This window comes from Rosa rugosa, chromosome 2 (assembly GCF_958449725.1).
Source record: "Rosa rugosa chromosome 2, drRosRugo1.1, whole genome shotgun sequence".
NCBI lineage: Eukaryota > Viridiplantae > Streptophyta > Magnoliopsida > Rosales > Rosaceae > Rosa > Rosa rugosa.
Genome location: NC_084821.1, coordinates 44,982,444 through 45,010,174, shown reverse-complemented (window position 1 = coordinate 45,010,174; position 27,731 = coordinate 44,982,444). Strand labels below are relative to the sequence as shown.

At 41.0% G+C, this 27,731-nt stretch overlaps 1 protein-coding gene across 4 annotated transcripts; it reads left to right on the top strand.

Moving 5' to 3' along the window:
• Nucleotides 1–15,294: 15,294 nt before the first annotated feature.
• LOC133734739 (uncharacterized) lies at nucleotides 15,295–24,529 on the top strand. 4 transcript variants are annotated; one of them, XM_062162359.1, is made up of 4 exons: nucleotides 15,295–18,692; nucleotides 19,214–19,304; nucleotides 20,309–20,569; nucleotides 24,161–24,529. In XM_062162359.1, exon 1 carries the CDS (start codon nucleotides 16,436–16,438, stop codon nucleotides 18,686–18,688), a length of 2,253 nt encoding a protein of 750 aa, XP_062018343.1. In that variant the 5' UTR covers nucleotides 15,295–16,435; the 3' UTR covers nucleotides 18,689–18,692; nucleotides 19,214–19,304; nucleotides 20,309–20,569; nucleotides 24,161–24,529. The 4 variants fall into 4 exon arrangements, with proteins under 4 accessions (XP_062018343.1, XP_062018344.1, XP_062018345.1 ...); XM_062162360.1 differs by lacking the exon at nucleotides 24,161–24,529 and adding an exon at nucleotides 22,648–22,674; XM_062162361.1 differs by lacking the exon at nucleotides 24,161–24,529 and adding an exon at nucleotides 19,744–19,814 and having other exon boundaries at nucleotides 20,309–21,607.
• Nucleotides 24,530–27,731: the final 3,202 nt, after the last annotated feature.

Genomic DNA, 27,731 nt, shown 5'->3' with positions numbered 1-27,731 from the left:
GGACTGTCACCGCCCCAAGGGAGGAACCGCCGCCGAGGGTGACGAGGGTTGCTGGCGGGAACACGAGGGTGCTTGAGAGGAAGCGTCGGCAGATAGACTCCCCCAACGAGGAAGAGGGGGAGGACGTGGAGATTGTCGGGGGCCGGCAGCAGAAGAAGGCCCGTCAAGCCCCGCTCAAAGCTGCTGTGGTGGAAGGGGAGGCGCCCGCCGCCAGTGACCTGGACTCCTTCGCCGCCTACGCGGAGTTTATGATAGATGGCGAGAGGGAGTTCCTCTTCCATCTGTGCGAAAGGCTAGGGTTTGGCGGCCTAGCGGGGATCTCACGCCCAACCGCGATTGACCAATCGCCCTACAGCTCGGCGTTTGGTCAGATTTCAGCTGGCCTCCACGACATGTTTGAGGCGGCAATTAAGCAGCCTCTGGTCGAAGGGGAGCTGAGGGAGGAGATTCAAAGCCTCCAGAGGGAGCTGGCGGAGGCGAGGGAGAAGCTGGCGGATACAGAAAGGCGGCTGGTCAAGGCGGAATGTGACTTTGCCGACGTCCGTGGTAAGCTCAATGTGGCCATCGAGCGGGACCTGGAGAGGAATGACCGCATCTCCAAGTTGGAGGAGGACATCGCCCTGCTGGAGGAGCGGATAACCGCTAAGGACAAGAAGCTTATCATTGTGCAGCGGGAGTCCATCGCCAGGGCGACGGAGCTGAAGCGGCTGGAAGGCCAGGTTGTCCGCCTGAGGGCTGAAGGGGAAACTGCCGCGGTCGCCGCTGTTGAAGCATTCAAGCAGTCGGCGGAGTACGCGAAGGCGATGACCGAGTCCGCGAAGGCCGAGGCCTTGGCAAACATAGAAATGCTGAAGCGGAAGGGCGCCATCGACTTCATCAAAGCGTCACAGCCCGATGCGCCGCCGGCCAAGAGTGCCCCGCCGGAGAAAGAGGTCGTGCCTGCCCCAGCGGGAGGTGCCCGCTCAGGCAGTGGGGAAAGCGGTGCACATCCGACGGAAGGGTCCCAGCAGACTCCCAATCACACACCGTCGGAGGTGTCGCGTGCTGGATTCCTGGCGGAGCACACCCGGGCGGACGGCACCATAGAGACCCCCAGTCCGACAGCTCGAGGGTCCGATCAAACGAGTCGAGCGATAGTGCCGCCGCCTGCTGAAGCAGAAGATGCTGAGGGCAACCCCTGAAGCCAGCTGGGACCGCCATAGATTTTTTTTTTTTTTTTGTGTAGCCGCTGAGGCATAATAACTTGTAACAAAAATTTTGAAATGGAATGAAGTTTTCGACGTTGTGTTTGCTATGATGTGTTTGCACCGCTAGTACCTTGACTTATATTTTTCTTTCGTCAATCAATGAAACATTAAAGGAATTAAGATTGGTCCAAGTGCACCACGTAGCGGACGAGGTCCGCTGACGATTGCTGGCGTTGCCAGTTGCCCTCAGTGCTAGACTTGGTAACAATGGTTTGAATAATTCCTCGTTTCATTGATAGCTGATTGATCAGCGTGTACAAAAGTGGGGTACTACCCGTTGGGTAGCTTCCCTTAGCTAAATATTGAACAAAAATTTAGCTAAGTCAAGATGCTCCTGGGTAGCGGATGACTATTTGTAATAATACCGAAGGTGTTCGGTATTCCAAGGGTGGGTCGACGTGACGTCATCCTTGTCCATTAAGTAGAAGGTGCCTGGGATAACGACTTCCACAATTTTGTATGGACCTTCCCAAGTTGGGCGGAGTTTTGTTGGCGGTGGAATTACTTCCTTCATTACCCAGTCCCCCAATTGGAGGTTCCGGGCCTTGACTCTGGTGTTGTAGAAACGCGATACCCGTTGTTTGTTTTGCAAGTTGCGCAAATGGGCCTTGTGTCTTTTTTTCTTCTAGGAGGTCCTGTCCAGGTTGACGCCGTCGCTGTTGGTCTCTGGGCAGTAGCCTTCGACCCTAGCGGTAGGCTGAGTTACTTCAACAGGTAGGACAGCCTCTGTTCCGAACATCATACAAAAGGGTGTTTCGCCGGTGGCGGAAGTTGAAGTTGTCCGGATAGCCCATAGAACTTCTGGCAGCTTCTCCGCCCATAAACCCTTGGCGTCGTCGAGCTTCTTTTTTAGCAGCTTCTTGATTATCTTGTTTGCTGCTTCGACCTGGCCGTTGGTTTGAGGATGGGCGACAGATGCAAAGCTCAACTTGGTGCCAAGGTTGGCGGTAAAGGAGATGAGTTCCTTGTTGTTGAACTGTGTGCCGTTGTCTGTAATGATTGTATGTGGGACACCATAGCGGCAATAGATGTTCTTCCAGAGGAAGTGAATTACCTTGGCGGTAGTTATTGCCGTCAGTGGCTCCGCCTCTATCCACTTGCTGTTGTAGTCGATGGCGACGATGATGTATTTGAACTGGCCCTTGGCGGTTTGGAACTTTCCCATCAAATCGAGGCCCCACGTGGAGTGAATCCATGGGCCGATGATAATTGACAGCGGCTCTGCCGGTGCATGTGGGAGATCTGCAAATTGTTGGCATTTGTGGCAAGATCTCGAAATCCGCCTGGCGTCATCACCAAGTGTGGGCCAGAAGTAGCCCTGTCGCATTGTGCGGTTGGCCAAGGATCTGGCGCCTGAGTGGTTTCCGCATTCTCCGCCATGGATTTCCGCTAGGACGGCCTTTCCCTCCTCTGGGGTTAGGCAGCGGAGGTTGGGATGAGTGAATCCTTGGCGGTAAAGTTTACCATTCTGGATGTTGTAGCGGGTTGCTCTCCGCTTGAGCTGTCGCGCCTGAACTTTGTCCTCCGGCAATGTGCCGTTGCGTTTGTATGCAATGATCTCGTCCATCCAGCTGGGGCTGACCTCAATGCTGAAGATCTCCGCCAGGGTCTTTGTGATACTCGGCCTGTCAAGGCACTCCACTCTTGTGTCCGCTGGACTTTGATGTGGTTGGGCGGTTGCCAGTCTCGCCAGTGAATCAGCCTTAGCGTTCTTTTCCCTGGGGATTTGTGTGATGGTGTGAAATTTGAACTTTTTGAGCAACGTTTTGACGTACCCCAAATATGCCGCTAACTGCTGGTCCTTGGCTTGGAAGCTGTCGTTGACCTAGTTAACGACTAATTGAGAGTCGCTGAATATGTTGACGCTGTCAGCCCCTGAGTCAATGGCGAGGAGCAAGCCGGCAATGAGGGCCTCGTACTCCGCCATATTGTTTGAAGCTTTGAAGTTGAATTTCAACGCGTACTCCGCGTTCAGTCCCCCGGGTCCTGTTAAGATGACTCCGGCGCCGCTGGCTTTGGCGCTGGCGGAGCCGTCCACATGCAGGTTCCAATCTGACTGTGGGGGAGTTGCTTCCTCAGTGGTTACCATTTCTGCTCCGGGCTCTGACTCGGTACCGGGTTCAGGCTGACGCTCGGTGAGTTCAGCGATGAAGTCCGCCACTGCCTGGCCCCTCATGGCGGTTCTTGGCTTGTATTCTATGTCAAACTCGCTAAGCTCAATGGCCCACTTGCTGAGGCGCCCTGAGTGTTCAGGGTTCTGCATTACTTGCCTCAGTGGTTGATTGGTTAGCACATGGATGGTGTGAGCCTGGAAGTATTGGCGGAGGCGTCTGGCGGCAACGATGAGTGCGAGGGCTAGTTGCTCCAAGGGAGGATACCTTGTTTCTGCTCCGTTCATGCCTCTGCCGGCGTAGAACACTGGGAGCTCGTCTTGGCCTTCCCGCCGGACAATGGCGCAGCTCACCGCCGACACCGAGACCGCTAGGTAGATGAACAGTATCTCTCCTTGCACAGGGACAGAAAGGAGAGGGACTGCTGATAGGTATTCCTTCAGGCCCTGGAACGCCGCCTGACACTCTGGGTTCCAGTTGATGACTTTCTTGTGAGTCGTTTTGAGGAGCTTGAAAAATGGGGCACACTTATCAGTGAGTCTGGAGATGAATCGAGAGAGGGCGGTTAACTTGCCCTGGAGGCACTGGACGTGCACTTTATACTCAGGGTCCGCCAGGTCAAGGATGGCCTGCACCTTGTCTGGGTTAGCCTCGATGCCCCGCTCGCTGACGATGTAACCCAAAAATTTGCTGGCGGTGACCCCAAAGAAACATTTTTCTGGGTTGAGGCGCATACCATAGGCCAGGAGAATGGTTACTATGATCTTGAGGTTTGCCACATGTCCGCTGGCCTTTATGCTCTTTACCAGCATGTCGTCCACGTAGACCTCAATGATTTTCCCCAGATGCTCAGCGAACATGGCGTTCATCAACCGCTGATAAGTTGCACCGGCGTTCTTCAGACCGAAAGGCATGACATTGTAGCAGTAGAGGCCTTTGTCGGTGGTGAAGGTGGTGCACTCCTGGTCGCCGGGATGCATCTTGATCTGATTATATCCGGAGAAAGCGTCCATCATGCTGAGGAGCTCATGTCCGGCGGTTGCATCCACTAGCTGATCGATACGAGGTAGCGGGAAACTATCCTTGGGGCATGCCTTGTTGAGATTTTTGAAGTCGACGCACATCCGCCACTTGCCGCTGGGCTTCTTGACCATTACCAAATTGGAGATCCACTGGGGATAAATGACTTGGCGGATAAATCTAATGCCCTGGAGCTTGGCAACTTCTTCCCCTATTGCCTGGTATTTTTCCTCATCAAAGGCCCTCCGCTTCTGCTTGATGGGATAAAAGGAAGGTTTGATGGTCAGCTTGTGAGTTATAATTTCAGGGGAGATACCTGGCATGTCAGCATATGACCAGGCAAAGACGGTGGCGTTATCACGCAGGAACTGAGTGAGCTCCGCCGCTACCTCTAGGTCTAGCTGGGCGCCTATGCGGACCGTCCGCTCAGGGTGTTCGTCCGAGATGCAGACAACCTTCAACGATGTCTCCGGGTTGACCGGTTCCTTCTTTACGTACTTCTTCTCCTCATCCCTAGGATCCTCAAAGATGTTTGGTGGCGGTGCCTGATTACCCACCGTCAGAATTTCATGGCGGCGGGCCGACCGCGCCACAGTCGTTGAATAGCACTCTCGAGCCAACTGCTGACTTCCTCTCACACAGCCTGTGCCGTTGGGTGTGGGGAATTTCATGAGAAGCATGTATCCGGTGATGATGCACTTGAGCTTGTTTAGCGCTGGTCGTCCAATGATGGCGTTGTACGAACTGAAACAATCGACAATAATGAACTCCGTATGTACCTCCGCCATGCATGGACTAGTACCAATAACCAGTCGCATGTAATCCGACCCCAGCGGTTGTGTGACGTCGCCGGAGAAGCTGAGCAGTGGCTCGTGATCCTGGAGTAGTTTCTTATTCCGCTTGAGGTGGTTGTAGCAGCCGTTGAAGATGACATTGACAGCAGACCCGCTGTCCACCAGGATTCTCCCTACTGAGAATTTGCCAAGGATGGCGTCGACCAAGAATTGGTCGTCATGCGGTAGATGCACTCCACTCTCCTCCTCCTCCGACAAGGTAATAGGTTCCCATCCTGATCTGTGGAGCTTGGCGGACCTCTCGTAGCGGATGTTGCAGACCTCCTTTGGGTGATTGGTGCGTGTATAGCGCTTTCTGGCCCTGTGAGACATGCTGGTGATTGGAGCGCTGCAATCGATGGTGTTGATGCGGCCCAAGGTCTCAACGTTGGCAATTACTGGTGGTGGTTGGCGTACCTTGAACTGCTCCAGCTTGCCGTCACGGTACAGGGTCTCAATGGCCGTTTTGAGAGCATTGTAGCTGTTGGTATTGTGGCCGCTGTCCTCGTGGTATTTGCACCACTTGCCGGTGTTCCTGGGTTTGCCAGTCTTTGGGTACTTTGGAGGGGGTGGCGGTGGGATCTGATCCTTGCACTGATTGTAGATGTCTTCATACGAGGCCGTGAGGACCGTGAACACTGCGTACCGCTGCGAGGACTCTTCCTGCTTGTTGCGGTTATCCCCATGGGTTGGGCGGTTGCCCTTGTTGTAATTCTGGTCCTTCTGCCGCTTGTTCTGATGGTGGCCCTGCTGCCACTCCCTCTTTTTGTCAGTTGGCGGTGTTGAAGGGGTCTTGTTAGCGGTTTCCTGATGACTGGGGAATGGCTGTGACGACTTTGTTGGAGTTGCTGGTGGCGGTGGGGTTTCTCCATATGTAATGAATTCCGCCTGGGCGTGGATGACCGCCTCACTCATGATGTGGTCGTACGCCGCATTTGGGTGACTGTAGTTGAGGTGATAGAGGAATGGTCCCTTGAGAAGTCCCTGCTTGAAGGCCGCCGATGCCATTGTTTTGTCTAGGTCACAGCACTGAGACACTGCCGCTCGCCACCTTGTGACGAAGGCCTTCAGTGATTCGTCCTCCCCCTGCTTGACGTTGAACAACTGACTTGTGTTGTGATGCCCGGCGGACAATAAGATGAACCGGGAGAGGAAAGAGTGTGATAGTGCATGGAATGAGCTGACAGACCCCGGTGGACACTCAAAGAACCAGTTCATTGCCTCGCCATCCAACGTTTCACTGAACAAGTGGCACAAGGTGGCGTCGTCGAATCCCTTATTGTTGGTGACCTTCTTGAAGGTGTCCATGTGGACAAAGGGATCAGACATTCCGCCGTAATGCGACATCTTTGGGGTTTTTGCAGACGCTGGTCTGACAGCTTGCAGAATCGCAGCGGTGAAGGGCCCAGGTCTGGAAGCGAAAAGTGGATTCTGAGTTGGCGCTGGGGCGCCTGACTCCGCCCGGATCAATCTTTGCTCCAGCTGGTGCATCCTTTCCAATATCTGGGCGGTTGCATCGCCGGCGGAATCAGCCTGAGTACTCCGCTGGACCTGCCTGCGCCTTGGCGCAGGCGGATTGCCTTCAGTCCTCGCCCTAGCCTCCGAGCAGTTGGTATGCGGCAGTGATTCCACCTCCTGCTCTATCATTAGCTGGGGGATGGGCGGTGGTCCCATTCCCAACAATTCAGGTGGGTCCAGCGGTACCTGCATCTGTATGACTGGCCCTGGCAACAATGTGCCAGTGACTGGTCTGCTACGTCTGGTGCTACGTGACTGCTCGCTCTGTGCTGGGCGGGCGGTGGCCTCCAGCGTCCTCTTTAGTTCCTCAAAACGTGCCATGAGCGTAGCCACCTGTCTTTGGGCCTCAGCCTTTTCCTTGCGCTCCTCCTCACGTTCTCTGTTTGCCTTATGAAGATCCGCCAGTGCCATCTCGTACATAGTGACGAGATCCTGGCCCGGCGGGCGGCTGCTGCTTGGATTTGCCTCACCGCCGGGGTTGGTCGGTGTTGTGAATAGTGCGCGGTTAACGCCTACCGCTGGGTCAGAGGGCTGGGGAATGGTGGACTGGTCCGCCTGCTCCTCAGCGTTTCCTCCGCTACCGTTAGTCATGGTGGATGTGGTGGGATGACCTTTTGTTCAAAGTTTCCCACAGACGGCGCCAATGTTAATGTCTAAAAGTCCGGCGGTAGCTGAACCTTTGTTAACGCTGATCCGATGGGCGGATCGATACTTGTGATGTTCTCAAAGCCTCCGCTACCTGTCAAGTAAAATACAAAGGGCGTCAGAGGGAGACCGCGTTGGGCGGTCTTCAACTCTCCGATGCCTAAGTTAGTCAATGTATTTATGTTGACAAAGTAACAGTAGGTAAGTATTGAATGCGTAATTAATGAGGAGAGAGGAGAGAACATTTTATAGGTGAGGAGGAGGCTGACCTCCTCCTTGTTTTCGATGTGGGACTGATGTGCTTCAGTTCCCAGTTTCAGAAGCTTCTGATGCTATCTTGGCGCGGCGCGTGGCGGCGCGTTGGAGGCGATCTGGAGGTGCTCTGCCGCTGGGGTTGTAGCCCGCCTGGCGGTGTGTCTGCATGCCATTCCTTTGGTTGGAATTAGTACATTTGGCGGTACAATGAGCGTGGCCCATTATAGCTAATTATGCTTGCAAATGTACATGTATGTACACTGACTTTTCAAAAATATCACTTAACTCACATAGTTTAATATCTGTCTTTCACATAACTCATTTCCGTCTAACGACATCTATTGTGTTGTTAAAAATTAGTATGGAGAGGGTCATTTTCGTCAAATTACATATAAATATTTGAATAATAAATTTAAAAATTAAAAAATAATTTTTTTGAAAAAAGTTGTTAGATTTTTTTTTTTCAAATTTGTTATAGTTTTCTAATAACTTCTAATACAAATTTTTATAAGAAAATATGAATTTTAATTTAAAAAACAGAAAAAATGTCATTTTTTCTTTAAAAAATATATTTGGAATTATAGACAAATATACCTTCAATTTTAACTCAGTGACAATTTGTGATTTTTTGTCATGTCTTTAATAGGTGTATTGAATTACAAAATTACCACTCACATGCATACAAATTACCTGTCATGCATGTCTGTCTTAATTTGGTTTGAGTAGTACAAGCTAGGCTTCTCATGGGTTTGTCAATTAATTTGTGCAAGAAATTAAGAAACTTCCTATGGAGGGATGGTTGCTTTGGCTTGTTTTGAAACCGGCCATGCTTGGCGAATTATAACGTGAACGATTACAGTTGCTCTGCTCCTTAACTCCTTTGACCACATGCGTATATATATATATAAATATCATAACCTCATCCGCTACATGTGTTTATGCAGTATCGATTATTAATATGTATCGTTTGCATCCCGAAGACATCTCCCATCTGCCTATAACTCTCCATGGACTTTTGACAAAAACCTAATTTCCATATATAGCTTAGCTAGGCCCCCGGATGGCCTAATTTGCCGAATTTTTCTGCTGTGCACAGGTGGGTAATTGTCTCTGGTCATAAATATTTTTCTAAGTTGCTATCCGAAGTTCCGAACAATATTTTGTGTTTTTCTGGAATCTCCTCCACATCTTTTCGGTTGTGTGCAAGCAGGCTTATTCCAATCATGCTTTCCATGATCGATGGTTCCAGTTTCTCCAACTTTATTGGATTCCAAGACCTAGTCCAATTAATTGTGGTTCTCTATTGTTGCGGCGGTTATGTCCTTCACTTACTCCACAATTGGACTTGGCCTTGGAATTGCCAAAGTTGCAGAAACTGGAACCATCAAGGGAAGTATGACTGATATAAGCACTGCGACTCAAAAGGATCCAATGAATTTGGTAGTTGATTCGGAAGGAAGAAACATAAGTACTGATTCCCCTTTAACTCCAGGATTTTCTCCCAAATGTAATAGGATTGAAGCTGGAGTTCCTATCGGCGAAGATCACCTAACTGTAAGAATTAATGTGGACTTATCAATGTTCAATAAGGACCACAACAAATTAGCTACCTTATTTGCAGAATAAGTAATTAGACAGTGCTTGAATTATTTGAGTCCATGACCTCTTTATCTATAATCAGTACTGAATACGGTATATATTGTTGATTACTTAATTATAGAGTAATCCTAAATGTACATGAAATAGTTTGACAAAGGCCTACATCAATTAGGACTAAGAATCCTTTATGGGAGGTACCTAGTCCGTGATGCCTATAAAAGTCTTAGATCCCTGCTCTATCAATCACCACGCTATTCATAAGCTTTGCCCCATAAAAGGTTGCATACAGGATTGGATAGAGGAGAAGATCTATCATGACTAATTCAAGTTGGTATACATGATTTATATTTTGTTCATCTTAATATTAAGCTTATGTTAATCTTAATTATATTTTGTGTTCTTAGATTGAGTACAATCTTATTTTAGTTTTACATTTGGTATCAGAGCCTTTTGTGCTCAATTAAGAATCAAAATGTTTTGGACCGATTGAACTTTTTTTTTTTTTTTTTGAAAGAGGGGGAAGAGCATGTGTTTAAAAAAAAAAAAAAAAATTGCTGCAGATTATTTGAAAACAAAAGTGTAGAGGGTCGACCCGTCTTTAATGGGTCAAACCAGGTTTTTTAATCAAAACCCAAAAACCTTTGGTCTTAAAAAAAAAAAAAAAAAAAAAAAAGTTCTTTCTTTCTCTGGCGCGCGAAGTACAAAAGAGAACAGAGGGTTTTGCGATTTGTTTTGTCAAAATCGTTTTATGGGTTTTGTTCCAGATACTTTTGCAACTCGATTGAGGTATGTTTTGTGAATCTTAGTCTGAGATCTTTGTGGCAAATTTTCAAAACCTTGAAAAGTTGGAGTTCTTCAGTATATTTCTTCATTGAAGCTTGATGGATGTATCCTGTCAATTGGGTTTGACTTAAGATGCGTTCTCCCAGCATCTAATTAACCACCAATCCCTAGTTTCTCCTTTTTCCTTTTTCCGAGAAATTCGAAAGTTTTATTTTCTTCGTGGTTTCATAATTGAATGCCTGAGTTTTTATTTTCTTTTCTTTTCTTTTGAAATTGGCTTAATGGTTTTACTACTGACACTTATGCATATCGTTTTAGACCTTTAAATTGATCAAATTACATGTTTTTCATGCAAACATTATATTCAATTTTAGTAAACTCATCTCTTAGAGCAATTTTATGCTGAATGTTAATCATGGAGGATACTGCAGTATATTGGAAAATTGATTGATTGACCTGAATTTTAAAAATCTCATCCTTTAACCTTCTATTGTTTATGTTTTGTTCCTCATGGTCTTTTTCACTAGTATGCATAAATGCATAATCATCAACCATTCATATTAGTATAAAATTTCTTATCATCAAGGTGTTAGTATGAGTCCTTTTCTAAATTGTATGAATTAAAGGACCACTAAATTGATATTTATAATTGAAGCAAAGTGTAGCCAAATAGATTTTAAGTCTGTCTTTGTCTATTTTGTTAATGGTTGTTTTCCGAAATAACCAAGATTAAAGGATTACAATGTTTTGTGCATGCTGAATTGATTTGTTACTTCTCAGTTCTCACGTCTCAGTATTTTTTAATTCAAATCTCTTATGTACAACTAATGATTTGATTTCATGCATGAGTTTGCACGAAAGATTGATCCTTTTATGTTCAGAAAGAAAGAATTTTCTGAAAAGAACAGAGTTTACTAAGACCAACGTACCCGATTTCACAATGGTTATTCTGACAAATTATTTCGATTTACATTTTTTTTTTCCGCCTATATTTGTCTATAACTATTGCTGAAAATGTGGTTGAGGAAGCCTATTGCTGTGGGTATGCTTTAATTTTGTTGCTATTTCCAAGTTACAAGAGAATCTTGCTTCCAGGTACGCTTCCGTACCTATCTCAAAATTAAGCAAAACTATATAGTTGCAGTAATTCAATCATGATTTCCTACATGCTTTACATGATCAATTGTCTTGGTTTTAAGTAATTTTCAGGACCTTGGTGAGGCATGTATGGTTTTGACAAACTGTGTTGATTGAATCCTTGTATTTTGTCGAGTTTATGATCCTGGATGCTTCTGTTTGCATTGTTTGATTCACTGTATGCTTAATAACAGCTGATTACTTGTTCTCCCAATTCAGTAATAATCATTTGTGAACAATTTCATAAAACTCGAATTAAATACATACAACTCTGCATAAATTTTGGTTCGGTTTGATTAAAGTCTTTTACATAATGTATTGTCAATAGCAATCCCATGTAGAAGACTATAATTAAACATAAGTATTGGACCAATACCTTGTAATATTGAGTTTGGAAGCCAGTGTCTTTGCTCCCCATAGGAGGTTTAAACATTCACAACTTTTAAATTCAATATTAGCACATAACAAAAATTAAAATTCACATTCAGAGGTCATTAGAGATGTTCTTCTTGCCACCCTAGGTGTTGACATCATCTAACCGACCTATAGTTGAGTTTTGGTCTTTGGTTATGTGATTCAGTAGTGTCAATTGTCCTTTTGCCACTCTAGGTAAGGCTGACACGATGAAGCACTTTGGGGCTCTCCATTTAATGCCTAGTTCTTAATTTTCAAACTAGGGTAAATTTTAAGGAACTGTTAATGATCTGTTACAGCAATAAGTATTCCATAAAGTTTTTCCATCTTCTTTTCAAGAGGTAAAATTGGGGCAGAAACTAAGAGTTCAGTGTTTGAATATTCCATCGATTTCAAAAATAACTGTTTTTTTTTTTTTTTTACCTTGGGGGAAGAGATTTGTCATGCATCAATAGCTACTGGTTTCATGGTTCTTTGAAGGGAAAAATAAATGTAATTATCTCCTGAAGTTGCTGCATATACTACATATGTCTTAGTTAAAATAGTAGCTATGTTTATCAATCATTTTGAATGTCTTGGATAGTTATGGTGCTGACTTTAAATGTTTGGTTTTTGCTTGATCGTGGTTGACATTATTTTATTTTGGTTTATTCATGGAGCATTAATTAAAAAGAACCATTCATTTTTGCTTGCTTGGTTGTTAATGTTATAAAATCTATAATACATCAGACAATACCTTACATAACCAAGATGTGGTGGTTTACATAATTATATATTCATTGAGTTATGTATATGGTATACTGTTTGTATGTTGAATGTCAGAGTGTTGCTTTGCTTTGAAGCTTGTTCATGATAAAATATTTCTCGCATATCTGATTCTTGATGTTAAACTTAAGTTGCTTATATATACATATCTTGGGCGTCTTTTATTTATTATTTTGACTACTTTAAATTCCCGGATCTTCATATAAAGCATTCATTATTTCGTGGTATTTTTTAGAAAAGGTTTTTTCAAGATTAAATTTACTTTTCCATTCTCTGCATGAAAATCTACTTCAAAGTTGCCACTGCCATAAGTGCAGTCATCTTTAAACATTGACTTGTTTTAAATTTCTATCATATTGCCTTTCCTGCCACAAATAATAATCTTTCGATAAACATTATTATACTACTTATGAAAGAAAATATATTTTGGTATCTATTCACATTGTAACAATGAGTCATAGTTTTCCTCATTATTAGGAGTCATATGAATCATTCTCTGTATATTAATGTGATTTAAGAGAAGCCCTTGGTAAATACTTAAACGAAATAAAAACAATGTTTTGCTATTGGCAAGTTTATTAAATTTACTTGTTTAAGGATGGACACAAGTTGTGTGTTGCTCTAATGCCCTGAAAATCTGACATGTGCTGTTATTTTTGTTACATATAGTCTGTCTTTGGTATTTCTCTTTCTGTTTAGAAAATATTAAAGGAACTAAATTTAGAGGCATATTGGAACAGCTAGGTCCCAGATTTAATTACAGGGATGTTCTCTTATGATTATTTTTCATTATATCACATGTGGTCTTGTGTCTTTTTGGCCAACTGAATACCACTTTATATTATTCTCCTTTATTAATGCCTTGGGAAATAAAGCTCATTCCCTGTAGTAGAATTCATGCATAATATGTGACTTCTATTGAGAATATGTTAACATGGTCCAAATACCAGACTTACTACATTAACCTATTTGCTTATACTAGTTATAGCATATCAATTTGTTCTAGTAATAACTTAAACATTCTTATATCATGCTATATGAAAAACAGTGACATTACATGATAGGTGTTGTAGTCATTGATTACTAAGAATCATCTACATGACTGGACTATAGGTATATGTAATTCTATTTTTGTCTCTGTTTTCCAATCTCGATTCGGTTTGGTTAAAGAATTTAATCTGTGCCCTACTCCCAGGTGGAAGGTTAGCTATAAAATTAACATGGACAGTGATTATTTTCATTTGATCAAATATGAAAAACAAAAAAAATTGTTTAAAGATCAGTCATAATTGTGGAAATAATCAATATACTTTTGTGCTTGATTTACAAGTTCATTTGCATTACAAGATATAGATACCAGGCTTGTAGCGAAATCTATCCTTGTGTATTTTTGCATTTCATCTGCGTTTCTATCTAGTTGATAATTGCAGTATCTTGAAATTGAAATTGCATATACTAATTAGTAAGGACCTTTATAGGTTGTCTACAGCTAATCTATATTTGACAGGGGTAATGTAAATTCATTTGTTTCTCATGAATTGTTCTGACCTCTGAGTGACACTCTGAGTTATATGGTTTAATATTTTCTGTTTAATCCAGCTGCATTTTCATTCACATTAATCTATCAAAGGACATGCAGCGTAGTCTTTCATATGTGTTGAAGAAACGAAGTTTTAAGAGTTGGATTTTATTGCATCTGCCTTATTTTGCTCTTTTACTGAATACATATACCTTAAGAGATCAGTGGGAGTAGAATCTTTTTCAGGGAATGCTATAAAAAGGACTGGAAGATAATGAAGGTGAGGTTGTAAGATTGGTACCTCTTTTGGTTACCTTCATTTACCAAGAATTCTGCACTTGCATAATTATAAAATCATGCGCAGACTATTAGAGTACCTAAAAGTTTGACATGCTTTTGGACAGCGGGAGTACTCTGATATACTTAAACTACTTTGATAATTCTTAGAACTTGTTGCTGTAAGGATTTACTTTAATTAAATTTTATGATGTAATAACATTAACCTTTTGAAGTTCCTATTTAGTATTTGGCAAATTTCTGACTTAATTAGCATTGTTGAATTTATCTGCATTTATTTTACTCGAGTAATGAGCTATTTCAGTATTATAGCGATCTTTGCAGATAAGTTACAACATGACTGATGAAATTTGTGTGAAGCTTCTTTAGAAGCCTTAAGTTACAGATTCTATATATTTAAGAATCCTTAAGATTGGATCATACATTTGTTTACTTGCATGGCAGATTTTATTCCGAGTAAACTGGGTTTTCATGTACAGAGAATAGCTCCTGTGTTCTGTGAATTGTTGCATTATAATTGCAGGGTGCTGATGCTTAGTTAAGTGTTTGATTTCCTGCAGTTTAATGTGATTAGTCATAGAATGACTGAGTTTAAGGATGGCTTGATGATTTTGGCTTGTCTATGTGCACACTTCATAATTACTATATCTGAGGCAGTAGTATTCTTGTTGTTTGAGCATTGATAGTCCAAGTGGGAGACTGTAAGAATTAATGTGGACTTATCAATGTTCAATAAGGACCACAACAAATTAGCTACCTTATTTGCAGAATAAGTAATTAGACAGTGCTTGAATTATTTGAGTCCATGACCTCTTTATCTATAATCAGTACTGAATACGGTATATATTGTTGATTACTTAATTATAGAGTAATCCTAAATGTACATGAAATAGTTTGACAAAGGCCTACATCAATTAGGACTAAGAATCCTTTATGGGAGGTACCTAGTCCGTGATGCCTATAAAAGTCTTAGATCCCTGCTCTATCAATCACCACGCTATTCATAAGCTTTGCCCCATAAAAGGTTGCATACAGGATTGGATAGAGGAGAAGATCTATCATGACTAATTCAAGTTGATATACATGATTTATATTTTGTTCATCTTAATATTAAGCTTATGTTAATCTTAATTATATTTTGTGTTCTTAGATTGAGTACAATCTTATTTTAGTTTTACACTAACTATAACAGAAATGTTGAAATGAAATAATAAGGAGAAGAAAAATCTTGATCAGATTGGTGAAAGGGAGAAATTGTCTGGCCAAGTTGAAAATTTGGCACCTTCAAGAAGCCCATGCCATAAATGATGATTTGGTAACCATCAACCTGATGCAGCAGTCTTTTATCTGAGCTCGAAACGGGTTTCTGAGCTTAAAGCTAAGGTTAGCAGGCTAGTTATGGTTGGCAAGTTAAAACCATTCTGGAAATAAGATTTGAAACCTACAGTACTAATGTCCAAAAATGTTGTGCTTTGTCTGTCTTCGACGAACCTCAATTACTCAGTGATTTAAAGAGCTTAAGGGCTCAGCAACATCACCACCCTTCATTTTCTCTCTCATCAGCCCTCCTTGGAGCAGTGAATTTCAAGATCTCCATCACAGAAACACACCATATTTCTCTCTCTCTCTCTCTCAATCGTTCTTGATAATTGATCGATCTCTCTGGATTGTTATGTTAGGTAGGTCACGCACAGATCAAAGTCAAATGGGAATCCTAAGGGTCGTGATTCACTGATGAAATCAAGGAACGGTGAAATTGTTGGGTTGTTACATGTGTGGTTGCAGTGTTGCTGTACTTCTTCGATGTCGTACTGAGTGATGAAGAGAGAAATCAACAGGAGAGAAGAAACCGATGGCCGTAGAAGAAAGAAGAAACTGATGGAAGCATCTAGTATGGCTCAGTGGCAGAACCGCAAAAAAAATCTCGAATGAGGGCAAAACCGCCAATTCGAAATGAACAGTGTCTAGGAACAGTACTGAACAGTGCTAGGAATAGTGTTTCGGCTTTAGATTATAGTATAATTTCATGACCTTTTACCAAACAAATGTATTGATGACTCAATCTCCACATGGCTAAGATTAACGCTTTGTGAGCAAATGAAAAGACAATTGCTTTAAATGTTTCTTTTTCTTTCTCTTTTTTTTTTGGAAAAGAGAACGTAAAATAATAAAAGTAATTAACCCGTCTTTTTGAGTATTCCCACTTCAAGGCCACAGTAAACTCCTCTCTCGTTTGTCAAGAAAGAAATCAGTTCTCCGTTTTCTTGTGACTAATCTTCGCTGCCTTGGTTGATGGACCGTCCACCGGACACCATGGTTGAAGAGAAAGAAGAGCTCATGGTTTCACCTACTGGTGGAGACCCATTTCACAAAATAGCCCATTTTCTGAAACCGATAGTGCCTTCCACCGTCTTTAAGTTCCCTAATGAATCTTTCTCCTCCCTCCCTCCACATTTTGGGCCAAGAGAATGCCCTTTAGAGGTAGAATTCCCTGGGTGGAGAATTCAGCTGCAAGAAGATTGGACTGCTTGGGTTGGCCGATTGGCTTCACTTCACCAATCCACATGGAAGAAAGCTGGTATATATGAAGCAATCTTCAACTCGACGTACCAAATTAGAAGAAACACCGAGTTGATATATGGGTTGGCAGAGAAATGGTGTTCTGAAACTAATAGTTTCATTTTTGCATGGGGTGAAGCAACAATCACATTAGAGGATTTGATGGTGATGGGAGGCTATTCCGTTCTTGGAGAGTCGATTTTCAACCCTCTTGAAAACAGAGAGCTCAAGGAATTAGAAGAGAAACTTAATGAAGTGAGAACAGAAATAAACAGGGGTGCGTCGCGCAGACCTTCCGCTAGCTTATGGTTGAAGAAGTTCAAAAACAATGGCAGCGAATTGGAGCATGAAGCATTTCTTGTGATGTGGTTGTGCAGGTATGTTTTTCCGGGTACTTATAATACAATACAAAAGGGTGTCTTTTCCATTGCAATTCATTTAGCTAGGGGCACCCGAGTTGCACTTGCACCCGCTATTCTTGCTAGCATTTATAAAGATTTGAGTTTATTGAATTCAGCAATTGTGGATTCAAGCAAGTTAGAGACAGGTTGTGATGGTGTTATGAAAGTCAGCATCAAGTCACCATTTCAATTTGTTCAGCTTTGGGCGTGGGAAAGATTTGTAGAGCTAAGTCCTAGCCCCGGAGTGATCAATCTTGGGCAGCCAAGATTGGCTCGATGGGACAAAGTAAATGGTGTGGAAGTTGAAAACTTGAGGAGGGTTTTAGACTCCGCCGGAGATGGTTTCAAGTGGCGTCCTTATGCCTTGACCACTGAAAACTGGCAGTTGCCTAAATACTATCCTGAAGAGGAAATGCATGTATCAGATTGTTCAGGTTTGGATGATGAGTTGCATTCATTTTTCAGATGCTTGAGGGCCAGTGAGCTGTCTGGATTTGGTACTATTGAGCAGTACCTTCCACATAGAGTAGCAATGCAGTTTGGATTTGATCAAGACATTCCATGTGTTGTCGCTCGATCCAATCCGAGTTCTGATATAGCTTGGAGTCATTACATCAAGAAATTTGGGAATGCAAGTTTATATGTTCCATCCAGGTTTTTGAAGGCAGATATAAGCACAAGATACTTGAAGTGGTGGAAGGAATCAATGTTGGGTCTCAAAAAGACTATCACGCCAAAAGTAAAGAAATCAAAGTGTATTGGAGGATCACAAATGAGGGCTAAACCATCCCCTGTACATCCTGGTTCTGCCCCCAAGAAAGCTGTAGAAGGATCTAAGAAATGGAAGAAGAATCATGATTTCATCCTTCCTCCTGTTTCTAATCTAAAGGATTCTGAAAATTTGGAGCTGCTTTCAAAAGGTAATGAAGGTAATGATTCCCTTTTTCCTCCAGGATTTCCTCGCAAATGTAGTAGAATGGAAGCCGAAGGTTCAATGGATGAAGATGGACTAACTTTATCAGAACTTATGAAATATAATAAATTCGGAAGGGTTAATATGAGAACATGTGGTGACAGTGAAAAATTGCCATGTCAAGTTCAAAATCTGGCATCTTCAAGTTCTGTTCATACTATGAAGTCAGAAAGGTTTGAAGCTGGAGGTCCAATGGATGAAGCACAAATTATTAAATGTCATTCAAAACAAAAAAATGTCGAAACTAGAACATGTTGTGACAGTGAGAAGTTATCAAGTCGTGTTCAAAATCTGTCATTTTCAATTGCAGCAAGTTCCGCTGATATTATGAAGTCAAAGAGATCGGGAACAGAGGATGTGTTGAATGATGTTTTGATTGAAGGGTCCAAGGCCGACAGAAACTTGAAAAATGTTATTGGGAGTACTGCAAGAAGTTCAGACGTGGCAAGCATCGTTGACAAAGAATGTGCTAGCAACAGCTCTCTAAATGAGAAACGGGTGTCAGTGCTTAAAGATAGGGTCAGCAGGCTTGAAGTTATAATTAGTGTGTTAAAAGCAAATTATTCTGGGAACAAGTTAGAGGAAAAGCTTATGAAACAAGCCCCACTCTGATTTGGTATTTCTAAAAACTTGGTAGTTTTATTACATTTGCTTCCGAGTTTTAGGTTTATTTTCAAATCTAGTTAAAAGATATATTTTTTTTCTAGGCAGTTCTATGATTACACTCTAAAACGAAAGAAAACTGAGACTTGATACTAGTGTCGATAGTATGCTTCATCTTGTCAGAAAACTTTTTATACTATACATACAATGTAGTGTGGAATTCTGATACATAAACTCGGTATTGTAACTAATGATGCCACCTTGGGAGTATTTTAAGACATCTGAAGTTATTAACTTCATACTTGTTGGTCCTCTGGTCATTATAACTCATGTCCATGTATAAAATCAGTGTTAAAATCACATGTCATATTTCTTTACAACTTCTGTTCTTCCTATCTATTTGTTAGTAGACAACCAGACATATGATTGAAATTGTTTGAACTCAACCTAAATTATTGCTGATTTGCAGTTCCAGTTTATTTCTGGTATTCAACATGGTATTGACCCTCTCTTGAAAGCTTTATTATTTTTTAGGCAGGGAAAATGGAGGATGACAATCAAACTCTGTCAATCAGAAACTTGGTTCTTGCAGATATTTTATGGATTGCTTAGAATACAGTTATAGGTAACTACTGAACTTGTTGATCAGATCATTGAACCTACATGTGCAAATAAAAACATTTCCATTTTTTTCAGTGGTCCCTTTTGTCCATTTTTTACTTGCTGCACATACATCTCTTATGATAAAGTATTCATGTCCATTCATGTTGTAAGTTGAGAACCTGCATACTATTCTGAGCCTCCAAGTGCATGATGTGGACCTCATGAATTTACAAACTTAAAGATGAAGGTTCGTCATTAAAACAATTCCTGACATCATGCAAAGCTTGAGCTTTTGGCTTCTCGAAAAATAATAAAGAAGAGAAGTCTTTAAAGATTACACTCTATTCATATATATTCAAGATTGGCAAGCTGTTGTAGTCTAGGGTTCTCTACCTAGTTTGTTTTAGTGTTAGTTGAGCATCTTGTTCTGTTGCTCAAACTGTCTCCTTTTTCTTATGCAGGCTTCTTGTATGTTTCCTTGTATTATGCTTTTTGTCTAGTCTAATTATTGTAAGGCGGCCAGAATCTCTTGGTAACTACCCTTAAATTCTCTTAAACCTTGGTGGTTCTTGTATTTGGAATCTCACCTTAAGGTACTTGCAAACAATGTGGTTTTGTTATTAACCGAAGAATTTGACCTTTAATTTTTTTTTTTTTTTAAATGTCTCTAGTGGAGCCTCCAAACAATTCATGTACCATGTGATGGTTCACGGTCATTTCTGTCTGCTAAAGTGAAAATTATATGAAGTTTGATAGATAACTCACTCCTGCAACTAATGATGAAACTTAGTTGAGTCAGGAAGTTATGAAGTGATGGAGTTATACTTGCGGTCCTTTTCTCATGATAAATTCAAATGGTCAGAGTATAGAATCAGATTAATTACTTACTAGTTAGGCTATTCCCATCACTATTTGCTAGTTTAACTTGCATGGTTTGGACACCATCCTTCCTTTCAGATTATAATTCTACCTTTTCTTGAAAGTTGATCGATCTCATCTTTTATACTCTTTTTTCCTTTGATGCAGGGAAGGGGAGACCAGGAATCGAACTCTGGAAATATGGGATCTTTTCTCTGTTCTAGATACTCTATCTAACAAGGCAGCCAGAATCTTTTCTCTGCACCTCAGGTGGATCTTGTACGTGTAATCTTTACGATAAATTTGCAGAGGATGTGGGTTTGTTATCAGCAGAAAGTTCAATTCTATAGTCGCCTCCGAACAATCAGATCCATTATGTTTAACATTCCTGCAGGTTCGTTTCCGGCCATGAAAAGATAACTCTTCAAGGTAATTGATATTAAAATTCAGCACAGTGCTATCAGCCTGCAAAGTGTTATGACATCTTAGATTAATACATGTCCACTCTTGAATCCAATGGAACACCTTGGGTTTGATTAAATTTTTTGAATTCATTAAGAGGAAAATGCACTTTTCTATCTCTTCATATTATAGTTTGCTGCAGTCTCAATGTCAGAGGGTTTGAGATTTTTGCTTTTTGGTGCTCATGTGTTTTTTGTTGCTGTAGTTGAGATTACTATTAGTATAGTTGTGATTCTGTTCATCTTATTTAGGTTTAATTTTTATATTTTTTTGCTGTTTGATATTGCTTCCAAAGCTTTCAAATTAGTTTTTCCTGTAGACAGGCATAATTTTTCAAGACCACACCCAAATTGAGCCCTGCTGCCATTATATCAACAGCAAATCCTTTAGATAATACTTTAGACCCAATTCTGGATAGGAATTTTCAGGTTGCTTTCCCTTTAGTAATGGGAGCAGGTCATATTGATCCATGTATCTTTGCCAAGTCCCCAAGCCAAATACCACATCCATTCCATAACACTCCTCCAGCATTCCCTCTCCTTCTGCCTCCTGCTGATATGGTGATCATTCTCTGGCTCATATGAAGTTCAGTAATCACCGTTCATATTTTAGGTTCTTCATCCTTCTTGCAAATTGAAAATCAATTTATCATTTGGTTGTCCTCATCGCTCAATGTTAAATCTAAACTGTAACATAGAAATGAGTTGAAGCACTTTTTGCATTCATAATTTTTGTTTTTCGTTATTATTCTATATTAAGTTTAAATCCAACGGTGAGTCTCTATTATTTTCTTGGTCAATAAATGAGCAAAAAGAATATCAGTGTTGCTAAACTATGCTTATAAGCATAAAGTCAAGGCTACCCAGTGTAGGGGTTGGCCAATGACGAACTTCTTTTTCATGATGAAAGACCTAAACACCCCTACTCACCCTCTGCAAATGCACCTCATTGCCCAGACTTTCATAAGGATGATCACTTTCCTGTTTCTCCGCTTTATGTTTTTTATTTATTAATTTTTTATATATATTTGAGATGAGGAAATCCACTGTAACAAAAACTAGAGTTAAAACCTCATATACAATCAGAATCAAACGAATCAAAATTAAAAACATAAGGGGTAGAGGGGACCCTTATTCGAGTAGCGACTTCCTTTTTATTGTTTTTAAAACTTACACCTTTTTGACACACTAAAACACCTGAAAATGAGGAAAATAATGTTTACATAATAATCTATGACAGTGGAAATGTGAAAATATAAAAAATAAAAATAAAAACAAAAAAGGGAGTGTGAAAAATCTCTATATGGGTCACAAACTAACAACTTTGCATTTATGTAGGGCTGGGCGTCCGGACCCGAAAGACCGAGGACTCGACCCGAACCGAGGAAAAAAGCCCGATTCGGTTCGGTTTTAGAATAGAAATTTTCGGTTCGGTTCGGTCTCGGGTTCCATATTCATGTAATCGGTTCGGTCTCGGGTTCCATATTTTCAGGGCCCGAAAGCCCGAACCGACCCGAAAGTTTTCCTTACATAAGTTTTCCTTTCTCTTTTCTTTGCAGGATGACTTGTAAAACGTTCCAATGTACAACCTAGAAAGGTTCCTTTATAGTTTCCATTAGGATAGTTATATTCTTGTGATACTTTACAATTTATATATTACAACACAGTGACACACCTTATATTAGGTTGCCAAAAAGAGACCCATCCAGGGGCCCCGTGGCTGCTGGTGACCTTTGATTTTGTAGCTAAATGAAATCTTTATCTTGATCACATGTAACATATACAATGATGTGGTGTTGGGCATTAGAAAAGGAAAAAAAATTGTTTCGTTTTTGTTTTTCGGTGGAAAACTGAAAATAAATGTTTGGGCCCAAAAAAGACCGAAAAAGCCCGAAAACCGAACCGGCCCGAATGGGTTCGGTTTCTGTCGGTTTTCAGTTTACAAAAAGACCGAACCGGCCCGAACCGACATTTTCGGGTTCGGTCTCGGTCTCACTAATTTTCGGGCCCGGCCCGACCCGAGCCCAGCCCTACATTTATGTGTAGAGAGAAAGATGGCACAACAGACGAGTACTTAAGCATCTTTTTTTGGTCGAAAGGTAGCATCAAATAACAAGGCTCAAAGCCAAACAACAGTACAAGGGACACAGCCCAATACAGACAAGTCTGTAAAGCATGATTCACATAGTCAACTGCCAGAACAAGCAAGACTAGAGAAATCTAAATACAAAAAAGAAACAGCCGAAAACAAAAAGGCCTAAGCAGTCCAAAAAAACCCAAATCGTATTCAAAGCTTCTTCTTCATCTCCACCTTGTAGCCGCTATAACAGATTCGACACCGGAGCTCTGACGGAAATCATGAGCGACGGTTGGTAACCAGGGGTGGTCGGCAAAGGTGCAATGCATTCTCCAATTGACCGATTACGAGAAGATCTCGCATAAAAGGATAACAACAACCAAACCAAAATAGATCTTAGCAAACAAACCTGAGATCTGAAGAGGTGGTTGAAGAGGAGTGTGAACTCTTCCATGGCAGGGCAAGGTAGACAAGAAGAAAGAGATTTGTTCACGGTTTGGACATCTTGAGGAGCAAAGGCAGAACAAAAACTGAAAATGACCATGAGAACAAATCTGAGACTAGATCTTAGAGATTCAGATCTAAGATCTAAAAACCGATTTGAACATTGAGGACAATAATCAGAGGCAAAAGAAGAGAAAAACAAGGAAAACAAAACACCACTTGGGTGAGGAATCATCACAGAGGATGAGGAATCACCACAGAGGGTGAGGCATCACCACATGGGTGAGGAAAAACAAAGAAGAAAAAAGCTGCATAGAAGAAGAGAGCCTGAGTAGAGAGAAGATGAACAGTAGACGACTCTCATCCTAAGCATCTTGGTTACCAATTGTGGTAAAATACACATTGGGTCTTCAACCTGAAACTCTGCTTTCCTAAAACAGGGAACTCTTCTTCACTACAACCTTTATTGCCATTACAGATTTGACTATGTTCACCATGATCTCAGCTTCTTTGAACACAACTTTGACTCAGTTCAGCCTCCCTCCTAAACTCCAAAAGCTCAAAGATTTCTCTCTCTAGATTCGCAGCAAGGAGTGAACCCCAAAAAAGCTCCTGTCTTGACTCTTGCACTCGTCTTTAATCTTGGTCTTCATTGATGGAGGAGAGTCCTATTTGATTCTTTGTACGTTGAACTTTAAAATTTCGATCAATCACATTGATTCATCAAAAAATCATGATTGATTGAATCATGCATGATTACATGTTATCTCAACCTAATATAATCTTGTTCTTCATTTATAGATTAAAGTATACCAATTTCTCAGCTCATCCAAGGAAAATTGAAACAGAATTCTTGGCATGTTGATTTGGTTGTTGGTGATGAGACTCCCAAGTGTTGGTTAAAAAGAAAATTTGCTATCCCAGTGTTTAAAATCAGATTTACCACTTATTTTACTTGGTTACTCCTATCAGTATTTGTTACTATATATACAGAACAACATATATACCTGGTTTGAACTTGATCCTATTTCCTTTCAGATTCAAATTATGTCTTATTCCTGCCATTCAACATGGTATCCACCTTTTGATGAACAGATGCACTCAAGTTTTAAGCCCTTTCTTTCTTTGATGCAAGGAAGAGGAGACCAAGAGCCGACCTCTGCCAGTGTTAGGAACTTTGTCTTTTGTAGATACTCTATGGATCGCTTACAATGCGGCCAGAATCTCTTGGTAACTAGTACCTTAAGTTCTCTTGGGTCTTGTACTTGCAATCTCACTATAAACATGCGAAGAATGTGGTATGCCACAGACCCGAAAACCTGCTTTTGTGTTTTCCAATTCTCTAGTCTCCACCAAACAATTGCAGGCACTGTGTTTAGATGATGCACATTCATTTGTAGCGATGAAAACGGGACTCTTATCTTAATTGATATTGAAAATTCAGAACAATTCTATCAGCTTGCAAATTGGTTTGACATCTTAGATCTATAAATGTTGAGTAACTCTTGAATCCAACGGGATATCTTGGGTTTGACTATAAGTGCATGCATTGGACCAAAAAAAAGACTATATGTGCATTCTTTATGAGGAAGATGCATTTTTCCATCTCTTGATACTATGGGCTTGATGCAGTCTTCAATGCCGAAGGAAAAATCCTTCAGTTACACAAACACACACACACAACCCGTTTACCCAGCTCTTTTCTTGGATACTAGTAGTTTTTTTTTTTTTTTCCTCCTCTATTTTTCTTGGGTTTTTGTTCGAAATCACTATTATTATAGTTGTAAGACCAAAAAAGCCAGCTCATAAATCATATGCGCTTGGAGATAGAATTATTTTCCCTCTAAATTTTATTTAACAAGTGATGACAATAAAATTTAAATACAAATGGGAGTATATTGAAATATCAACTGCGGATGTAGCTCAATTGGTAGAGCGATTACACCAAGTTGATATTTCAGTGCACTATTTGTATTTAAATTTTATTGTCATCACTTGTTAAATTAAAATAAAAATAAATTTGCTCTACCAATTAAGCTACATCTCCAAGTTAATATTTCAATATACTCACATTTGTATTTAAATTTTGTTGTCATCACTTGTTGAATAATAAAAATAAAAATAATTTTGATGGAGACGCAAGGAGTCGAACCAAGATCTAATAATAATAATAAAATTAAAAAACATGAAGACAAATAGATTTCAATCTAAATGAGAGCTAAAACAAAATGATCCACCAGTAAAAAATCATTGTTTTTTTTTTTTTGAAAGGGGGCTGGTGCGGCTGCCCTCAAGCCTTGATTAATGAAATTGCAGAATACAAGGGGGGGGACATAGAGCCTGAACCCCATATTACAATAAGCATAAAAAGAACATCCCGAAATAATACCAGGACTGTCTACAAAATTCATGTATTCTAACAAGCACCAATTAGCAAAGAGTGCACGAATGTCTACTCCATTTGCTTTAACAGAGCGGTGACATACCGGAAAGATAACTCTATAACGAAGAAGCATCATTACAAATAGCATAGCTTTCCCACTATGTTGCAGAAAGGAAATAAATCCGACGACACTCAATTTCATTCTGCCACTAGGAGGTTGCATCCATTTGATCAAGCAAATAGCTCGCAGTCTCGCTAGGCCAGACAAGGCACACTGAGTGTGCATACCGGGACAATGCCCACGTCGCCCTAGCAAAATGCGGTAGGGACTTATTTCTGGCATAAAGCCACATCTAATTAAGACTAAAAAACAATAAATTAAAATAGCAATATAATTAAGGGCCAAAGCCAAAGCCCGGAACCAAATACCAGCCGGCCCAAGCCCAAGCGTTAGGTTGCAGGAGCCACACCGCCGCCACCATATCTGCGCTTCCCATGACATCCCACCACTGGCTGCAATGCCACCATCACCGACCTCGCACCCTGTTGAAGCTCTGACGGTCATAGACGCCGCCGCTACTTTATTGTTTTCTGTTCAAAATTTTCACGGAATAAACTTTATTATGCTTCAATTCCATCATCCTCTGTTTTTCGAGATGGGTATGTTATGAATTATTTACAACCCCAGAATATTAGACAAAAATTATGAACATCAATTAAGAAGAGCAAAGAAAAATAATGGCAAGACTGAGATAAATAAGGAAGGGAACAAATAAAAATAAGCTCTGCTATGAGTCTATGACCATGATTTGAGAGAAAGATGATGAAATGTTGAAAAGTCTTGAGTTTGAACTTGAAGAAGACGAAGGAGTAGAACTTGAAGAAGACGAAGGATTGACAAGATAAAATAATAAAGTAGTGGGAAAAACTCATATCATCCGTTAGATTCATTCTGTACACGTGTCACTTTTTCGTGAAAATGTTAGGAAGCTTAGGCAAATAAGAAGCTTAAGAGAGGATCTCTCCCCTCGTTTCGGTGGTAATAAACTTTTGGTTCTCTTCACAGGCTACCGACACTGTTTGGCTGAACAAAAGCCTATGAAACTGTGGGGCCCGGTAACAGCAGAGGAGTCAGACCCAGTGGGACATAGGGCTAGTTTGGGATTGCTGCGACTTTTTTAAAAAACTGCTGCTGCTGTGTTGTGAGAATAATCAGCTGTGAATTAAAACAGTTTCGTGTTTGGTAAATAATATTTTTAAAAGTGTTGTCAGTACATAAAACAACTGCAGAGTGTGTTTTAATCCACAACAGCTTCTAAAAGCAACCTCTAGGCTGCTTCTAAAATCTGCTGCCAGTGACCTATAACTTTTAATTAAAGCTGCTTTTTATTTATTTACCAAACACAATAAAATCTAAAATTTTGAACAAAAGCTGATTTTTTTAAAAGCGAAGCAATCCCAAACGGGGCCATAGGGCTAGTTTGGGATTGCTGCGACTTTTTTAAAAAACTGCTGCTGCTGTGTTGTGAGAATAATCAGCTGTGAATTAAAACAGTTTCGTGTTTGGTAAATAATATTTTTAAAAGTGCTGTCAGTACATAAAACAACTGCAGAGTGTGTTTTAATCCACAGCAGCTTCTAAAAGCAACCTAGAGGTTGCTTCTAAAATCTGCTGCCAGTGACCTATAACTTTTAATTAAAGCTGCTTTTTATTTATTTACCAAACACAATAAAATCTAAAATTTTGAACAAAAGCTGATTTTTTTAAAAGCGAAGCAATCCCAAACGGGGCCATAGTCTCACTCTCAACACCTTCGCGTATAAATAAGTTGAAGTCGAAGAAAGAAACAGTGACACAACCATGGAAGCAGAGATGAACAAGAAGAAGCCGGCGGTGGGCCTTGTCATCTTTACCGTCTTCATTTCCGGTATTGGAGCTTGGACCGGTGAAATCCACGGCAGAGTTATCTGTGATGTTTGTAGCGACTCCGCCCTCGGACCTGAAGATCATGTTCTAGAAGGTCCGTTCTTTCCTTCTCTGTAATAGACTTCTGATTCTATAATTGAATGTTAATGATGAAACTTAGGTGTTTTCTGGGTTTCTGGGTTGGAATTTGGTTATAATCATCATGCATTTTGCGCAAAATTGGTGATGTTTTCCCAATTGATTGTTCAGAGAAATTAGTTCAAAGTTACATGAATTTATCGGAGATATTAAAAAGTTGA